Source organism: Pyrgilauda ruficollis, unplaced genomic scaffold (assembly GCF_017590135.1).
Source record: "Pyrgilauda ruficollis isolate IOZ18807 unplaced genomic scaffold, ASM1759013v1 scaffold55, whole genome shotgun sequence".
In the NCBI taxonomy this organism is placed as follows: Eukaryota; Metazoa; Chordata; class Aves; order Passeriformes; family Passeridae; genus Pyrgilauda; species Pyrgilauda ruficollis.
The window spans coordinates 3679931-3700164 of record NW_024527155.1 but is presented as its reverse complement, the minus strand read 5'-3'; the positions used below and the strand labels follow the sequence as shown (position 1 = coordinate 3700164).

Genomic DNA, 20234 nt, shown 5'->3' with positions numbered 1-20234 from the left:
TTACTTCCTGCTGGATGAAACTGAGACTAAATAGATTTCACCCTACATGTGCTTTTACTGATATGAGGAATAAATATGACATTGAGAAATGCACCTTAATAATGAGTGCAGACTCTCATTTGCTGAGTTTGAGATACTGTTGGCTCAGTAGTTGTGCTGTTATCTGGGGGTGCGCTTTGTCTTCTGCTTAACTTGAGCTCCTATTTGCAGCATTCCATTAAATTGATATTCAATACAGAGACAGAATAGTGTTTAAATCAATAGAAAATTGAGTACAAGAAAAAGGAATGTAGGAGAAAGGAGGCAAGCCAGTGAAGGGAAAAGACCCATTCAGAACTCCAGCTAGTTAAATGTTGAAAGAAAAATCCTGCTGGGGAATTCATTCCCCTGCAGCAATGCTTTGCAATCTGTCTGAACCTTATGTATATGACTATGGTGCTGCTATTCCTTTTCACTCCCTGGGCCTGATTCAAGAGAGTAACTGCACTACAAACCTGTTTTTTTACAAAATTCTTTTCATAACCCTCTCCAGGGACCTGCAGCAGCTGGATGACAGCACTCAGCTACCATTACTGTCCCATTTTTCAGAGACTGTTGAAGGTCTTACCACCATCCGAGCCTTCAGGTATAGTTTTTTTTTTTTATAAGAAACATAGATATTTGAAAGTAAGGTAATGTTATGTCTTAAACTGTTCTGCCTGGAAAATCCAGAGCCCCCCAACATGGACAAGGGGGGATGTCAAACTTTGAAGAATTTTAAGCATTTTGTATGTAGAGGAGTCACTGTAAAAAGAACAAGCACATGGGGGTCATCTGCCTTGTGGTTGCTGTCCAGACACTTGCATGCAGCCTGAAAAAAGAACTTGAGGACAAATGTGATTTAAGAAGCTAAATTAGCCTGCAATTACCATAGCCTGTGGTGTGGCAGACGATGGGCTTGGACAGTTTCCATGGCAGAACTAATATGCACCAACTTGGTACAGACTAATCTGTGTCCACGTCCTGGGCAGATAAACTGTGCATGCTGCTGACTTTGGAGGCTACAGTAGCACCCTGCATGGTTTTTCAGGTTACTAGCTGAAAGTGTGGGTGTTTACACTGATTTTGGAAGTATACAAGCTAGACACAAAGTATTTCCTTGCCTGTTTTGGTTTGTCTTTCCATCCACATAAGCTCCCAGGGAGCCCAGGAATACCTGATAACGTGCCTGGGTTCTGTATGTGTGTTAGAAAACTGGCAGTCATGCTGATACCTCAGAGGTACCAATAAAAAACCACTGCTGAGCTTACCAGCTGCTTTCCCTGAACCAGGGCTATTATTGTCTTTTCCCAGTTGAGTCAAACACAATCAACTTTTCCACTAGATTCTCATCTAGATGATGTCTATGTATTTTGTCAGTTAATTATTACTGTTATCCTTCTATCCTTGAAACAGTAGGGTTTATTTGTTCTTGCTAACCTATAATTGTAATTTTGTAATAGAAGTAATGCACAAAGGTAACTTAAACTATTTTAAATTGGTTATAAATAGATCAAAGAAAGAATAACCAATTTAAGAGTTTGTTTCTCTTGGACTGAAGGTAGCTTACCAAAGAGTGGTAGAGCAGTTTAATGTTTTCTATTAATTACTGTTATTGGATATGTAATTCATTAAGTGCCAACAATGTTCTATGGTTTGTAGTTATGTCCATGTTCAATTCGCAGAAAAATCAATTTTTCATTTAATTTCTGCTTTTCTCATTCCTGTATCCTTTTACTTGACCAAGAGTATCTTTGAAGCATTATGGCTGTATATTTTCTGGTGTTGATACAGAAAGCAATATTCAATGTCATCCAGCTAATATTTTCAGTCTGTCAGAGCATTCCCTCTTGATTCTTCCTGTCCCCTTGGAATTAATTCCTGTGTCAAAGAATTGTTTGGTGCCTCCTTTTTCTTAAATCCTGCAGTATTTCTTAAATCCTGGTGTCTCTGACCCAGCCAGCCATGTGTGTTCAGTGAGATCTGTTCCATCTGTCTGCCAGCCTCCTGCCTCAGCTGCTAACCCAGTTATTTTTAGGCCTGTGTAGCTTTTCAGCTGCCTAACATATTAGCAGGAGTGGAGTTTAGACTTGCTAGCGTGAGCATCCCTAAAAATAACACTAACTCAGGAATTCATTCTGTTAGGAGGTGCCAGTTGTTCCTGAAGCGTCCTTACCCTTGGTTACTCTCCATCCTGGATTTATTCAGAATGCATATGGAAAGAAATGTACAAAAAAAATATAGGGGAGTTCAAAAAAACAGCTACTGCTGCACCTGCAAAAATGCCTTCAGCAGATGCCCTGGCCTGTTTTATAGTTTGTTTTGATACTTCAGATAGCATTTGTGTTAAACAATCAACAAAATGTAAACGTGAAGGATTCTGCAAAGACATGTCTGTATTGTTAAAAACCTGGTAATCTGGAGACACTTTCTGAAGAGAAACTGATATTTTTGCATCAATCCAGCAACTGTGGTAACTTTGCTTCGCTGTTCCATGTGCATGACTGACTCATGATGCATACCTCACATTCTCTGAGGCTATCTGCCTCACACAATTCCTCATGGTATGGAGATAGGGATGTGAAATGTGGCTGAATTGGTTGCAGAAGCAGCACGGCCACGTCTGTGTGGTGAGGGCTGAGGGCAGTGAGCCCTGAGGAGAGGAAGGGGTCCCTAGCCCTGACATGGTGACACTAATGCCTGATTTAGAAACAACCATTCTGCTGTGCAACATGCTCACAGCCTGGGCTGCACCCAGAGCCCCGTGGGCAGCAGGGCAGGGAGGGGATTCTGCCCCTCTGCTCTGCTCTGCTCAGAGCCCACCTGCAGCTGCATCAGCTCTGGGTCCCAGCACAGGAAGGACAGGGACCTGCTGGGTGAGTCCAGAGGAGGCCACCAGACTGATTAGAGATGAAACACCTCTCCTCTGAGCAAAGGCTGAGAGCTGCGGTTGTTCAGCCTGGAAAAGAGAAGGCTTTGGGGTGACCTAATTGTGGCCTTCCAGTAGCTGAAGAGAACGTGTAAGAAAGATGAGAGAGACTATTTGCAAGGGCATGTAATGACAGGACAAGGGGAACGGATTCAGACTGAAAGAGAGCAGGATTAGATTAGATGTTAGGAAAAAATCCTTTTTTGTGAGGATGGTGAGGCATTGGCACAGGTTGCCCAGAGAAGCTGTGCATGCGACTGATTAGAGATGAAACACCTCTCCTCTGAGCAAAGGCTGAGAGCTGCGGTTGTTCAGCCTGGAAAAGAGAAGGCTAAATTACTTCTCAAGATACTGCACAAATACACTTTGCCTGTGTCTAATACAAAACTACAAATTATGTCACTCTGAACTATTGATCAGCTAATTTATACCCTGCACCAAGCTGTCCATAAGCACATACCCCAGAAATTAAATTTTACATTATATTTTTCTGTGACCCCAATGCCTGACTCCTTTTTTTTCTCCTTTCCTCTTGCTTTCCTGCTTCCTTCCTTTCTTTTTTTTTGTTTCCTTTTTTTAGGTATGAAGCCAAATTCCGACAAAAACTTCTTGAATACACAGATTCCAACAACATTGCCTCCCTTTTCCTCACAGCAGCCAATCGCTGGCTGGAAGTTCGCATGGCAAGTACATTATTATTATTATTATTATTGTTATTGTTGTTATTATTTATACACAAGGAATTTTTGGCTTTTGTTCCAAGTAATCTGATGAGGCATGCAATGGTTTTCCAGCCTCATCTCAAAGCTATACCTTTGCCCTCTATGTCTCTCTGGCTGTAATGAGCATATGCCCAACCCATCCTGGACACTGAATGGGGTATGAATTTTCCCTGTAGTCTGCAGCTGTTTTTCCAAGACAGCAATAGTTTTCATGGGTCACATTGGCTCCTCTGTGTGTGAAGAGTGATCAGAGCTAGTTGAGCTGTGCCACCAGCCAGCATGTCATTGTGGGACCATGTCAGTCTGTGCCAGCAGCTTCTGCCTCGTGCCTTCCTAGGAACATTTCAATATCTTGGAAGCTCTTATAATGAGCAGAAGGATGTAGATAAGTTTGAGTCTGTTTTGGGGTCATCTGAAGAACCAAAGATATTCATTGGCCTGGCATGAAAAATGGTTTATTAAAAATAATTCTCTAAGAAGCAAGTCAGGGAATTTTATGTTGCGGAAGATTATATCACAATTTTAAATGCAGGTGTACTAATGCTGTTCTGGTAACATGGGTTTGTTTCAGATGTGCTAAATGTATGTTAATTCATTTTTCATGTCACACTCTATGGCTTCATTTTGGACTCCTTCTTAATTGGTACCTTTTGCTAATTTAGTTCAGGTACTGGGTATGACTTGAATACAATATTATTATGCTATTATATATTCAGGGCTAAACCACCTGAAGTTCCTAATTCTGATCAATGCCTATATCACTAAACAGTTCAAACACAGACAAATGATAGTTATCCTCCCACAGAGTTTGTTTTCTAGTCTGTTACACAATTTTACTCCAAGAATTGTCTGTGGGAAGTCAAATCAAATTATTTAAAGTAAAGCAGAAAAAGGCCCTTAAGGTAATAGGTGTGTGCTGTGCAAGGGTTGCTTGAACAGTTATGGATGGTAGGAACTCGGCAGCAACAGCAGAGCCTCCCGTCAGCCACAGAGATGGGATGCATGAGCACTTCCCTCCTATCCCAGGTAACATAGCTGCATGATTTCAGCCACCTCCATTATATGCTTGAGGTATCTGTGTTGACTTCCCCAGCACAGCCCTGCTGAAAGCAGTGGGAATGGGTTCCTGGTAGAGTCTGGATGGAGTTCCATGGGGTTTCTGCCTGTGTTTCAAAGTTGTGCAATGGGTTTGTTATTTGGTGTGCAAAGTTATGAGAACGTTTTAATCCTTTGTAGACTTATAATGATGGAGCTTATTCATATTCCTTCAGGAGTACATTGGAGCATGTGTGGTACTCATAGCAGCTGTCACTTCTATTACCAGTTGCCTGTATAATAAAATCACTTCAGGACTTGTAGGCTTGGGACTAACCTATGCTCTTATGGTAAGAATCTCGGGATCCTTTCTGTCTCTCCCAAACATTTTTTTGTAATTCCTCAGGGCACAAAGATGAACAGGAAGATTGAAGGTGTCTGTACATCTATAGTGGGTACTGTAACATCACAGAAACCATGTGTTTACTTCAGTTCACATGTGGTGGTTGACATATTTGAGTGTATGCTTTCTTCAGCTTTGAGATCAAATCTCATCGAGGTATTAGTTCAAATATGTCAACAAGACATGGACAAGTTGCATCATAATTTTTTATATCGTCTTGCATTGTGAAGAATACATTTTCAGTGCATCAGTTGTAATTATGCCCTGGTATGTCATTCTAGATTGTCCAAAGTTGAGTTACCAAAATTATGCCTTTTCACCTGTCTTAATTGTTCCCCCACCCTCTTTTCTGTTGGTGTAGATCAGATCTCCGCAGTACTGAAGTATCTGTGCACTGCAGTTAGGAAATGTAACCTTTAGTCATTGTTGCCTCCCTGTTGGTGTTGTACCATCCAGTGTGTTCACAACTTCCACTTACTGAGGTGTTCTTGTGTAGGAAAATAAACTGCATGCTGGTCAAATGATGCAAACTACTAAAAATCTGGGATTCAGTCATGTATTTGCTTTACATCAGGTGTCTAACTATCTGAATTGGATGGTTCGTAACCTGGCTGACATGGAGATCCAGCTGGGGGCAGTGAAAAGAATCAATGGCCTTCTCAAAACGGAAGCTGAAAATTACGAAGGGCTCCTTTGTAAGTGCAGTTTTGTGCAGCTTGCAGAAAGAGCTTGCTGGAATTTTAATGACTTTGCAGGGTATTGCCATGAAAAATGTAGTAAATCACCTAATGAACCAACTAATTTGTTACAAGAAGGTTGATGTTGGGTTTTTTTCCCCCCTGTGCCTGTGGTACAGCTTCATCACAGATTCCCCAGAACTGGCCAGACAGAGGGGAGATCCAAATCCAGAACCTCAGTGTCCGATATGACAGCAACCTGAAGCCAGTGCTAAAGCATGTCAATGCCCACATCTCACCAGGACAAAAGGTAAAAAACTGCAGTGGTTCTCAGGAGCTCTTCAGACTAGCACATCACATAAATCAGAGTTAAAACATAGCACAGAATGCTTTGGTGACTGAATTACAGATGTTTTTTTTCTCTCAAAGAGTGTAGTGTACTGGAAAGGAGTCTGGGGGATTCTTAGCTTGGTGTATTGAGGCAAACACCACCCCCCCCAGTATCCCAGTGCCCTCCTGTCAGCACACAGTACCAAAAGAAGTGACAGAGAGCCCTTACAGTGCTAGACCTGCTTTTCATCCTTCTCTTCTCACATGACTGTCTTGTCTTTATTACCATCATTACCATTCTCCTATTTTACCTGTTAAAGGGCTGACTTAATTTATCCTTAAATGCTCATGAACACAGCAATTCTGTAATGGCTGGTTCAGTTTGACTGATCTGTCAGGCGGAGAAGAGGATCCTGTGAATCAGAACAGCTCCTCCACCCTCTCATCTGAAGTGTCAAGTACAGATGTTATCCATTTCCTGTATTTTCATTGCCTGATGTTCGTCTGCTTTCTGTGTCACAGATTGGGATCTGCGGCCGAACAGGCAGTGGGAAATCCTCCTTCTCTCTTGCATTTTTCAGAATGGTTGACACCTTTGAGGGTAAGATAACACTTTTGTGTGTCACTCAAGCTTAGCTCCTGAAGGTTCCTTGGTAGTCTTTTCCTTAACAGCAGCAGCTCTGAAGTGTGATTTTCAGATCTGCAGGACACACTCTCTGGCCCTGTTTAAAGCTGATATCATCTGTCACCTAACAGCTGTGCCATTTGTAAGCCAGATCAATAAAAATTCTGCTTGATAGAAGCTAAAGTCCAAGAGTGACAGATGACAGCCTTTTGTACAGTTAAATCACAACAGTAGGAGCAAAGCATAAAAGGGCAAGGTGTTCAAGGGTAATCTGTGCTCAAGGCACAGATGGGATTCACTAGGCCAAAAAAACTCAGCACTTGGGGGTTGCAGCTTGGCCTGCTGCCCTGGAATTTCCTTCCATGTTTCCTGCTCTGTGTGCCATGTCCGTACGCCTCACAGGGTGCATCTCAAAAAGATGTCAGCCAGTTTCCCAGCCACATCACCCACAGAGCCCCTACGCAGAGACAGACAGTCGTACTCAGAGATAAGATTTCATAGTGCTCAACAGTAATTTGGCTTTCTGAAAGGCTTGTTACCCCTGGTAATTAATCCCTGATTGAAGTCATGTCTGACCCTGTTGTTTGATAGATCTATACTGTTCAAGCAGTTAAGCAGTGTATCTAATCATTCAGAGGGTCCTTCAGGTCCACTCTGTATGCCTTCCAGCTGAGCTTAGTCTCAAGAAGGCTGTGCCGGCTTTTTAGTCAAAGCATGTTTCTTTAGTAAAGAAGGGGCTATGTGATCCTAGGCCTGTTCCTGCTGTATTGCCTTTCAGCCTGGAAGAGAGCCATGTCTTTGCCAGCAGCTGTGTGGCACAATAAACACACTGTCCCCTTTCTTTTGAATAGGGAGGATTATCATTGATGGTATAGATATTGCAAAGCTGCCCTTGCAGACACTGAGATCCAGGCTGTCAATCATTCTCCAAGATCCTATTTTATTCAGCGGAACAATCCGGTAAGTATTAAGCACCAGCAATCAATAAAAACCGTGTAATTGCTTCTATGTCATGCAATATGAATTATATGTTTTAATTGTACTATATCATGACTTTTATACCAAGCTGCTCGATTCCAGTCTCCTCAGCTGAAATAGGGAGGATCACTGCCTTCTGTCTGTGCTTTTAGCTCACGCCTGCCAGGCTAACCTTGCCCTGTGCCTGAGCCTGGACAGGACACTGTTGGCAGAAGACATCCCATGCCTGGGAAGCAGGGAAAGCCAATATTTATTCCTCCAGGATCCAGTAATCAGTTTAGCTCACTGATCAAATACCCATAACCCCCCAGAATTTCTTGGAACAACCTTCTTTCTCCTACATCTCTTTACATCTGTCTGCCTTAAAATATGAGATGTAAAAAATGCAGACTAAAAAACTGCTGTAGACAGGGAAAAAGCAAAAGAGCAACATAAGAAGTACTGTGAGAGTGGGCTGTTTTATCCTGGAGCCTCTCTCTGTGTTTCTTCTGAGCCATTTTATCTGTGGCACCAAATAGGTTAGCTCTTGCTTTTTTTTTTTTTTTTTGTTTTTGTTTTTTGTGTTCTCCTCCTACGTCTCTGAGCAGATGATGCAGTTGAAACAGTGGCCAAAAGTTCCAGTTTCCAACAAATTCCATTCCCTGTGTCTGTGCCATTTACCTTAGGAAGAATCACTTGCAGATTTAGTTTCTATGTAAGTGACTAGAGTTCACTGAAAAGGATACAAACTTCAGGACATGCCTGAATAGACCATGATTCATTCACATCAGAAGATTATGTGATTGTATGCCTTTGTTTTATAAATTAATCTATTAAAAATGCTTTTAGGCCAGCATCAATCCTTCACAACTCATACAGCAGGAGTAAAACATAAAAAAAGTGTCATGCACCATTAAATCTTTTATTGTCATTCTACATGCTAATGTAATATGATGTGAGATTCACATTTGTTGCTGTCACTTCTGGGCCACAGCAAGCTAAAATAACATTCATCTGTTCATAAATCCAAGATTTTTTGAATTGCAGTGAAGACTTCAATTTCATAATGCAGCATGAAGCTTGATTATTCTGTTAACATTTCTGCAGCCGTGAAGAACAACGAGACGTTGTATTTAAAAGGAGGCAGGGTAAAATTTTGGCCTTTGTTAAAATTGGATGTTAATTTAGGCTTAATATAGTCACAGATTTTTCTAGTAAAACATGAGATTTATTTATTTTATGCAGAACAAAATAAATCCCCAAACCATAAAGATAGCCACAAAATAGGAAGCTTTTCCCTTTCTGCTCAACTGACAGTCAAATTTTCATCTTAATCACATTGGCATAAACATTGATCAAGTCTGGGAAATTCAGTGGATTTATACCAATGATAGATTAGAATCAGGCCCAGACCTTCAGTGTATGATTCTGATTATTTGCAGGTTTGTTCCTAAGCACACTAAAAGAAGAAATCCATTGCAGCAGTTTCTGTTGACTGATGTTCTTGAATTACCCATGCTGCAGGTTTAACTTGGACCCTGAGAAGAAGTGCACTGACAGCATGCTCTGGGAAGCACTGGAAATAGCACAGCTCAAGCATGTGGTGAAGGCACTGCCTGGGGGCCTGGGTAATGAGACTTCTTTTTGAGAATATTATTTCCAGCATTCATGATTTTCCTTCCTGTTTCACACTTATTTATTAGAAGGGCAGTTGATGAAGAAGGAGCTTTTAAAGTTTGTGGAAGGTGACAAAAAGTGCCTGCAGGCAAATGTCTTATATCTGTATAACTCCTTTATCAACTGCACCTGGGGGCAGAATCCTCTTTCTTTTCAAATCAGTGGTAAAATTGTTTTATTGCAGTATGTCTTTGTTATGAAGCACTGAGATTTATGGGTCTTGTTAAATTAAATAAGCTGCCAACAAGCCAGGTGTTACCTAGAACGTGTTCTTTTGTATTTTCCAATTGTCATGTCCAAGGAGGAGGATTTCTAAAGCTTCAGGCTGTGAATCATTTGGCCATGCAGAAAAAAAAAAAAAAAAAAACCAAAAAACCCCCACCAAACACCTAACAAAAAACAAAAACCACCAATAAACCCCCTTAAAATAGTAAGTTTTACAGCCCTAGGGTAAAGAAATGATGGATGCTGGTTTGACTGGGGTGCAGTGTCCTAGACTGCACATGTTTCAGAGAAACTCACTCTTGAACATGCTCAGCTGCTTTGATGTCTAACAGATACAGAGAATATAGTGAGACAAAAGTACTGATTGTGTTGAACACTGGAAATAAGCAGGCAAAAATGTGTCACCAGCAGCTGTAAGCCTAGGAAATATAATTTTACACTGGAAGTGAGATTCTGTTCTGCAGGCATATGCTCTATTCTGATCTGACCTTACTGATTTTGTTGTATCACTTCCAGATGCAATAGTCACAGAAGGGGGTGAAAACTTCAGCCAGGGCCAAAGGCAGCTGTTCTGTCTGGCAAGGGCTTTTGTGAGGAAGACCAGCATCTTCATCATGGATGAAGCCACAGCATCTATTGACATGGCAACAGTGAGTTTGAAGTGCTTCTGATTTCTTTTACTTGATATGTGAAGTAAAAGGTGGAAAGCAATTCTGTCTATTCTGTAATGTGCTTACACTATATTTAGTTGCAGACATATTTACAAGCCCAGGTAGTTGTGAGTCATTGCTAACAAATCTAAAGAGCTTTCAAACCATTTTACTAGAGATTGAATAGTTATTCCAGGACTGATTGCATTAGGAAAATGAAGCATGTTATTTTAATTGGCAGTGGGGTTTCACTGTAACAAAGTAAACAAAGCTGGGGAAGGTCAGCTGGGATGGTCAGTGAAGGGTGAATTGGCAAGTTTTTCCAGCATGGTTGGCAGGACAAGTTAGGAAGTTAGAAGGCTTGAAAGTAGGGGCAAGGAAATAAACACAGACACAGAAAAGGCATACTGGATTATTGCATTAATTGCCTGGAATTTCTAGGCAGATGCTGAAGCACTCAGTAATAGTGCAGTGACTGGGTTTTAGCCAAATATAATAGTACATTTTTTTCATCTGTTATGTTGTTACAGGAAATATTTCAGTTTTCTTTCTGCTGTAAGTAAAGAACATAATTGGAGGGGTTTGTTAGAACAGCTACAATTTGTAGTTCAGTAAAATGTTAGTGTTTGAGCTTCAGCAAGGGAATCATAGTGCACACAGCCCAGTTAAAACACATTTTGAATTTTGATGCATTGAGGATAAAGTTCCTCCTTTGAAATACCTCTCTGAAGAGCAGCTAATAACAAATGAAGGTCTCTGTGCTCGTGACACTTCCCGGCAGTTTGGAACGCAAAGACGGTCTCCTAAATAGCAAAGGATGAGTACTTGTTGAGTGAGAGCTATGTATGTTAAGGCCATCTTAAATATCATCTCCACTGTTAAATATGCCAGGTACAGCACAGTCCCTTGCTTGTCCCTGCCACCCCTTGGTGTTAGATGTCCCCATTGTGCTGGAACATTCCTGGCCTTGCAGTGGGGTGAAGGACGCGCCACAGAGGCGCCGCATGGGCAGCCTGGCAGCACCCAAAATTCACCTTGGATTTCCTCAGTGTCAAACTGAGGCCAGGACAGCAGGAATTTGGGGGCAGAGCACAGCTCTGGTGTCTGCTGAGCCCCAGAGGCAATGGCAGGAGAGACCAGGCTCTGGCTTAGTTTGGACATGTAGCTCATTTTTCATATCCGCAATGGATGATAAATACAGCACGGAATAGTCAGTGGTTACTTACTGAAGCCTTCTTATTCTTTATCTTCTCTGTGTCTATTATGCAAGTTCTGTTGTTTGAAAAGCACCAAATGTTCTTCCTTCCCTAGGAGAACATTCTCCAGAAGGTGGTAATGACTGCATTTGCTGACCGGACTGTGGTTACAATAGCAGTAAGTACAGTCCCTGCTGCCATCCTAATGCTAACCAGGATCTGAAATGTCCCATTAGTCACTTCTTGTCACTCTTATTAAATGTGTTAATTAGGCCAGTCATATTTTTCTTTTTTTAAATGGTGTTTAAATGTAAGCTTTCCTTTCCATTTTAAATTTCTTACTTAAATTCATAAGAGTGGTTTGCTAAATGTGTTGCATGATGCTAAGTCAAATTACCTGCAAAGGCACATAATTAGAGTATGCTGTCTATCTTCTGTTTCCCATTTTAAGCTAATTTAAAATGCCATATACTTTGCTGCAAAATATAAATTTCATCAAGCTGAAATAATCATTTAACTAAGGACAAGTAAATACACATTTCAGGGAGGTGAAACAAAGTCAGTATGCTTCTTAACATTTAAAAATTCAACACAACAAATCTGTGCTCAGGAATCTCTGAGTATCAATTATTTTCACCTAGCAAATGTATAATAAAAGACCTGATTTATCTTATTGTATCCATCCAGTGTGTCGTTACAAAAAAGCAAAGGAATCATAACCATGACATTTCCTGATTTCTCTGCATGAAAATTCAGATTTGCACTATATTCTGCATCTGTATCTTTTTCAGTTTGTTTGGGGACAGGCTGAAAAAGCTTTATTATTCTTTTTCACTCTTGGTGGGTTTTAAACTGCACAGTTCAAACAAACAACATCTTGGAATAAACTTAGTTTGAATATTTTTGCTTACTTCCAATTGTAAATGTGGTTTACAGCAGGTGGGTTTGTATTCAAAACATTCTGTAGTAGAAACATAACACAGAGGGTTTGTGGGATAGGTAGTGGTTTTGGGGTGTGGGGTTTTTTTTTTTTGGTTTTTTGGAATTTTTTGGGTTTTTGGGTTTTGTTTTGGTTTGGTTTTTTGTGGTTTTTTTTTGTTTGTTTGTTTGTTTTGGTTTTTTGTTTGTTTGTGTTGTTGATTTTCAGGTGTGGTTTTGTTCTGTCTTGGTTTTGGTGGGTTTTTTCCCAGAAAAAGCCATATATTCCTAATTTCTGTTTAGGAAGAATAGGAATAGCAGGAGTTATAGTACTGGCTCTCTATTATCTTCTATGTTACTCACAATTACCAGGGTGGCAGCACTGATTGTGTTACACTGAAAGAGATCAGACAAGGGCAGCAAATTCAGCTGGAATGTGATATTTCAGTCCCCTGTCTGTGGACTGGATAAATGTCATAGAAACTGCAGAAGTTATGAGATTTGTAGATGCCGTCAGTGATTATTTTAAGGAAAATCTGGCTAGGAAAGCCAGAGAAGGAAATACAAGAGTTGTTTTGATACTGAGGATGCCCAAGACTTGATTAGGAACCTTATGGGTGAAGAGCAACTGTGTAACAGCAACCATAATATTCTGAGATTAAATATCCCTGTGGGAGTGATGCAGATCCAAAAAAAAAAATCCCATGCAGTTACAGTTAACATGAAAAAGTGGAATTCTGTCAATATGAAGAGGCTTTCAAAAAACCAAACCCAAAAATAAATGGTAGGGGGAAAAAAGCTAAAAGCAGCAGCAAAGGAAATTGAATCTGACAGGGGTTATGGAAATTACTGAAGCGTTTTATTTAAAAAGATGGAAACAATGCATTTAGGTAATGCTTGCATTAGGATAGAAAAATGTGGTATGGATAAAGAAATAAAAAAGATGGTTAGAAACAAGAATGCTGAACTCAAAATCCATAATTCACACATACCTTGAATATTGTGTGCAGTTCCAGTCTCCTTATGCCCAGAACAACACATTACAACTGAAAAATGCTGAGAAGCACAGGATGAGTTTGGAGGTGTTGGATTTGCTCCTGGAAGGGAGCAGCTGAGCAGGCTGGGGCTCTTCTGTGAGGAAGAAGGACAATGTAAGGACCTTGAGAGAGGTCTGCAAAGCCACAGGCAAGGGGCACCAGGTGAAATTCTGAGCGCACAGAAGAGGGAGTACTTGTTCATGTAGTGGGCAGGAAGCATGGAAAAGTCTTTTCCAAAGGATATGGATGCAAAATGATTGAGAAAGCTCAGGAGAAGACATGGCCCAAGTCTTGTAAAACTGACTAGATCAGCTTTCTAAATAGACAAGCCACACCAAGCCCAGGAACCTCCCCAGACCCAGATACAATCCAGGAGTGGGAGAATTCCCAGCTTCCCACGGGCAGCTCCACACTCAGTTGCCCAGTTCCTCCTCTGTCTGGCTGCCTTCTTTTGGCTGCACTTGGGAGCAGGACTCTGGGCTGGGGACATTCTAAAGGGAACTTGCAGGACTCCTCATACTCATGTACCTGTGTGTTTTTTGGGTACTTGAGTATCCACCTGGCTCTTGGTCTGTATATTTATCTGCAGTATTTACACAGAAATGAGGAGGAAAAAGTAGGATAAGTAGCCTTAATCAAGCTTGAACTTCATAGGAAAATTAATTTGTAGAAGCCTATCTTATCCTGGAATATATTGAGTAGAAGGATACACTGACCTGGCAGTTTGTTTGTTTGTTTTTCAGCACCGTGTGCACACGATCCTCAATTCAGATTTGGTTATTGTCATGAAGAGAGGGGTTATTTTGGAATATGACAAGCCTGAGGTTCTGCTAGAACAAGAAGACAGTGTCTTTGCTTCTTTTGTACAAGCAGATAAGTAATAAAAATAAATAAAGCATTTTAGAATACAATTTTATTCTTTTCTAAAAATGTAAAATATCTGTAAATAAATATTATTTCATAATAAATTGAGCTATTCCTTTTTTAATAAAATGAGCCATTTTTTCCATCTGAAGTATTAATGAATTATCTGTGTACTTTACTTTTTGGTATACTACTACTTTTCTTTTTATCTGCTGATAAAGAATCACAAAATACAGTTGAAAAAAACCACATGGGTGAACTACAACAGTATACACATCAAACATAACCAACATGGAGTTTTTATGTCACTCTCAACCCCCCCATCATTTATTAACATGTTATTTTTATGTGTCATAGCCCTACTGTACATAATGTTCATGACTGACTAAATGCAGAAGGAAAAATTATATACCAAAGGTATCTCTCAGAAGCTTGTATCTCTTTCAATCAAATGACTCTGTAAAGCTTTAATATCTAAATACAAAATCTATAAAGCATTTTTTATACTGTGGTTTATTGATAGTGCCTGAGTTGTGCCTTAGACTCTCCTTTAATACAGTCTAGAAATAAATTACAATCTGATTCCATCTTTCTGCCCACTGAATACTATTACACTGATTCCAAGCAGGATGGAGGCTGACTCCCTCCCAAACTGTCAAGAAGCTGAGAGGAGGCAGGCTCTGATAAAGTATCAGTGTTTAATGTACACTGTTTCCAGACCAGTGCAGATGTACCAGTTCATCTGGAAATGATCCCTCCAAGTCTGGTAAATAAACAGCATTAAACCTTTCAGTGCAGCTCAGGGCCATGATGATGCTTGACTCATCATCTCCTAGTTTCACATATTTCACCCACTGTTGTGCTGTCTCTAGATTTACTGTGACCCTTACCAATAAATTCTGTACACTTCAGATAACTTTTAACCACTGAAATTATCCTAATGCAGCCAGACAGCTACTTATCCCTGCCCTGTGACAGTCATTCCAGGACTCTTTCATTAACGGAGGGTTAGAATGTCAATAAAGGCTACAATAAGTTTTTCACTTATTCTTTTTACAGCAAGTTTACCTTTTACATCCATTTTTTGTTTCGTTACTTCCCCTATTTGAAGGATTTCTAGTGCTTAGGAGAGCTCTTTATCTTTTTTTGGTTTGGTTTTTTTTTTTTTTTTTTTTTTTTTTTTCTCTCTCTTTAGCCTGCTCAATTAGTTTGGAACCTGTTTTTAAAAGCTTTATTTTCTAGAAGACACCTCAGTGTTCTCATGGGATATGTGATATTTTAAGGCATTACTTCTGGCACTGCAGCAGAGAGCCAGGGAAAATGAAGAACTGTTGTTGCTGTTTGTGTTACCAGTTCCAGAGCAGAGTATTTGCAGCACATCACTGCTGTCACTTGGGCAGCAATGGAGGGCAGGTAAGTGGCACCAGAGGAGAGTGTAGAATGAGCAGTGGTAAAAGTCAGGAGGTAGGATGTGGTGATGCAGACGAAAGGCATGAGCTCTGTCATTGCCTACCACCTTTCAAGAGAGGAAATGGCCAGTTGGGAGCTTTCTCCTCCTCCAGGGAATTGTTTGCTGGGCAGTGTCCAGGAAAGAACGGCTGCAGAATAATTGGTGAGTTTTCACCCTGCAATACCAGGCTTCCATTAGGGCTGAGAAGAAAAGTGGAAGCAGAAGGGCACAGAGCAGCTTTGTGCCACAGCTCCTGGGCATGCTGTCTCCTGCCTTCCCATTACTGGTCTAAGGCAGGATCTCATCCTGTACAGGCTTAGGAAAGCACCACTCTGCAGGACTCCTCAAACTCACACTGCAGAGGCTCTGCAGCCCTCTGTGGAAGCTCTTAGAGATTCTAATGGCAAGGGGAGAGATGCAGGGAAGTGAGGTTTCATGTGCTTTTAATGAAGTGCCTGGGATTTGGCACTGCAATTTGGCCTTGCTCTTATTCCACAAGCTTCTGACAGCCTCACTCAGAAGGGAATGCAGGGAGGAAAGGACAGGAGGCTGTGCTTTAACCTGCAGCATTAAGAAATTAGAACTCAAAAGTGCAAGTGTCACACTTCCATTTTAAATGGGACTTGTAATTCCCAAAGTGCTTTGTGCCACAGCTCCTGGGCATGCTGTCTCCTGCCTTCCCATTACTGGTCTAAGGCAGGATCTCATCCTGTACAGGCTTAGGAAAGCACCACTCTGCAGGACTCCTCAAAGAGTCTGTGCAGCCCTCTGTGGAAGCTCTTAGAGATTCTAATGGCAAGGGGAGAGATGCAGGGAAGTGAGGTTTCATGTGCTTTTAATGAAGTGCCTGGGATTTGGCACTGCAATTTGGCCTTGCTCTTATTCCACAAGCTTCTGACAGCCTCACTCAGAAGGGAATGCAGGGAGGAAAGGACAGGAGGCTGTGCTTTAACCTGCAGCATTAAGAAATTAGAACTCAAAAGTGCAAGTGTCACACTTCCATTTTAAATGGGACTTGTAATTCCCAAAGTAGTGTTGTAGGAGAGTAGGGAGAGCTCATTCATGTCCAAGGGATTTGGCACTGCAATTTGGGCTTGCTCCTATTCCACAAGCTTCGGACAGCCTCACTCAGAAAGTGAATGCAGGGAGGAAAGGACAGGAGGCTGTGCTTTAACCTGCAGCATTAAGAAATTAGAACTCAAAAGTGCAAGTGTCACACTTCCATTTTAAATGGGACTTGTAATTCCCAAAGTAGTGTTGTAGGAGAGTAGGGAGAGCTCATTCATGTCCAACAATTACCAATTTTTAATGGCACCACACTGCTGAATCAATATCTGTGAACAGGGGGGCTCTTGGCTGCCACTGGGAGAGGACATTTCCTCAGCACATTTAAACTGTCTTGTTTATTTGGGGCCAGGGAGTTCCTGCCCCTAACTGCAAAGGATTAAGAGTCTCACCAGTGACCAGAAGCAGTTCCCAAGAACATTATTCTGTGGTGTGAGGCTCACTGACATTACCCAGGTCAACAGACCTTGTTGCCACGAGATGGGCAGCCCAGCAGTCACTGTTAACCAGGCTCACAAATGTGTTTGTAGGGCAGTGAGGCGTCACCAAGCAAAGGGCTGTACTGCAGTGGCTGCAAGACAGTGCAAGCCAAGCCAGGCTTTCAGTTTTCCTGAGGGATGGGACTTGTCTCAGTCCCAAAGGTGTTAGGGGATAAGCTGCCCATGGAGCTGCAACCAGAGGTTTTCTTGTTGCTTTGTATAAGTGATTCCACTATACAAAATTTTATAGGGTTAATTCCCTTGTCTTAGTGTGGCCAGGAAACACAGCATGGCTGCTTCATCAGTGCTCTTCCCAGCTCTGCTCATGCCTCCCCTTGGGGCTTTGCATAATCAACTCTGATCTCTTTTCTTCTGCCCACCTACTCGTACTGCAAGGTGATTTATGAGGCTTCGTTTCTGTCAGACTAACACTGTGTAGCCTCTGAAGCTTTACTCAGCTTCTAAAGGCAGAGTAATAACATGGCAAAAACTAAATTTTAATTTGACAGTTATCGTAAGATCTTGTTTGATAGCCATTAAAATTAGAGTAAATGGAGGGGGGAGTTTTGAAGTGTAAAACCTATTTTGTGGGTGGAAGAACTTACCCCTCGTGATTCAATACTACAGAGTGGGATTGTTCATTCCTGTGAGCCCAATTGTTTTCAGCAGCTCTTAACACAAATATGTTGGCTCACTCAGAAGATCTGTCACTTTCTTCTTTTAAGTATCTGTTGCTTGATCCATAAAGACAGCTCTAGAAATTCTTCAGCAGAAGCCACTGGCTTTGCTATCCCATCTCAGCCCCTAAGTGCTCAGAGATGAAGAAAAAGAGGTGGCAAATGACAGTCCCATTGCAGAAGTGGAAACAAGGAAGCACTGCTCTGAGAGTTCAGGATTCCTAAAAGCAACGTGGTGAGTTTGCCCATAAATCACCCCTCCCTGGGTCGTTCCTAGCACCAGGCCATGCAGAAATTCACTCTTCCACTAAAACCCTCTCCCCCGACACAGGCTTTTATCCATTCCACGTTTATGGAGGTACCGCCCTCTGGAGGAAAAGGTACAGAATAAAGACCACGCTTAGAAAAGAGTCAGGAAAAACGGCACAAAAGTCAGGACTCCTCTGGAATCCCTGTGTCCATGCCTGCAAGAGTGTAAAGTGCTGCCCATGAGTTGCCTGGTGTTGTACAGCCTGTTAATGCTCACTGCAAAATTCTGGAAGTAAGACCTGCCATCAGCCACAGAACTACACATCTGACAAGTAAAACTTCAATCTACTTCATCCTTTTGGGTTATGGGTTTTCTTTTTCATGTTTAGAAAGAAAAATGGGCTTTAAAAAAAACAAAAAACCCAAACTTTTTAAAAAATTAATTTGTCATATAAATAATGTAGTTAACAAACTAAAAGTGTAGGTGCGGGTGACACGCACACCAAGGGCACAAAAAGCGTCTAGGAGGTGACTAGATGAAGGCATGTAGAAGAGAAAGGGCTAGAGAAAGGGCTTAGCCACCTTTGGCTCACTCAGTGGCCTGGCAGCCACGTGCCAGGGCACCTTGTTGCTATTCTAGCTTTATTTATCAAAGCAGCAAGAATGATGAACCAGACTGGGGAACTGACCCCTCCAAAAGGAATCGATGTGTGCAAGGACATACCACTATTCATAAATAAAAAGTACAAATAGTGCAAAGTAATAGTAAACAATTAATTACAAGACCTCTAACAACTGCTCAGAGAGCTCAGGGTGATTGTTTCAAACTGCTATTCCAAAATCCCTAGGTGGGCTGCTTTAAGCAGCTGTAGGTGGTGGAAGTTACTTTCAACCCCAACTGGCTGATTCCCAGACACCAACTGGACAATTGCCTTGCCCAGGGAATCAGTGCCAAGAGCTGTTTACAGTGTGTACCGAAGCACTTAGAGCCAAAACTAAAGGGAAAGTCCATGGACACATGTCGTGCAACTAAAAAATAAATAATCACAAATCCATTGGTACTAAAGAAAAAACTCCTATCCAGAATATCCTGGGATGCTGTAAAAACTCCACAATGTTGGTGTCTAAACTGAAATAGAAACAAAATATTGAAACCAGAGGAAATAAACACATCAATGAGAATATTGCTGTTTATACAGCAGCAAAGCTGCATCAGACTGTTTTTACATAATGCATCTTGTCAGGAGGACACATCCTCACAGGCATGCCCATGTATGTATTTATACCCACAGAGACATCCCAGTGTCCCAAACAGGTTCTAGCTTCCTGCCTCCCTTTGTTGCCTCTTCTAGGATTTTGATGCCTGTCTGGAAGTTCGTGTCACTGGGGGTTAACCCTTTCTGGCCTTTTTTTTTTTTTTTTTTTGCAAGTTTTGCTGCTGTTTGTACTGTAGACATTTTCCTGAGAAGCGACAGCTCACATCATTTCACGGTCTCCTCTCTGCAGTAAGAAAAAAAAAAAAAAACAAACCCTTGTTTATTCTAAATAACTGGCAAAACTTTCAGAGGGATTGAGCCCCTTTAGTTCCAGGTCTCTGTTTAGCCATTACATCCTTGGATTCAGCTTATTCAAATTTCCTACCACTGCCTGGTGATTTATCAGACTAATGCTTTCCTCCTACTTACCAAAAGACATGTAGGTGAATTTCAGTATATACATATATATTTTTAAGATTATTATTATTGTTGTTTTGTTGTTGTTGTTGTCATTTTACTGTTATGCTATTGTTGTTGTTTTGTTATTGTTATTATCATCAATGTCATCATTACTGTTATTACAAATTCCTTTTTTAAAACTGGCCAGTACCTTTTCTTCCCCCCGCCCCCATCTCACGGAATAATCATCTGACATGAGGCCACGGCATCCCACAAAGGAGCCCCTCTTAATGGCAGGCGGCAAATGCGTCCTGTATCAAATGTTTACATACAAACCGCGGGCCGAAACCCTTCCTCCGGAGGGAAATTAAAAAAAAAAAAAAAAAAAAAAAAAAA

The 20234-nt window shown here is 41.2% G+C and overlaps 1 protein-coding gene across 4 annotated transcripts in view; it reads left to right on the top strand.

Moving 5' to 3' along the window:
* Positions 1-14367, top strand: part of ABCC8 (ATP binding cassette subfamily C member 8) — a 72668-nt gene extending 58301 nt beyond the window's left edge. For all 4 annotated transcript variants that reach the window (XM_041481128.1, XM_041481130.1, XM_041481129.1 and 1 more), the window contains 11 exons: positions 533-625; positions 3528-3630; positions 4941-5054; positions 5682-5802; positions 5964-6094; positions 6637-6715; positions 7591-7699; positions 9221-9324; positions 10115-10248; positions 11560-11622; positions 14143-14367. In XM_041481128.1, the coding sequence (XP_041337062.1) occupies positions 533-625; positions 3528-3630; positions 4941-5054; positions 5682-5802; positions 5964-6094; positions 6637-6715; positions 7591-7699; positions 9221-9324; positions 10115-10248; positions 11560-11622; positions 14143-14280 (1189 nt within the window). In that variant the 3' untranslated portion in view covers positions 14281-14367. The remainder of the gene's footprint in view (positions 1-532; positions 626-3527; positions 3631-4940; positions 5055-5681; positions 5803-5963; positions 6095-6636; positions 6716-7590; positions 7700-9220; positions 9325-10114; positions 10249-11559; positions 11623-14142) is intronic.
* Positions 14368-20234: the final 5867 nt, after the last annotated feature.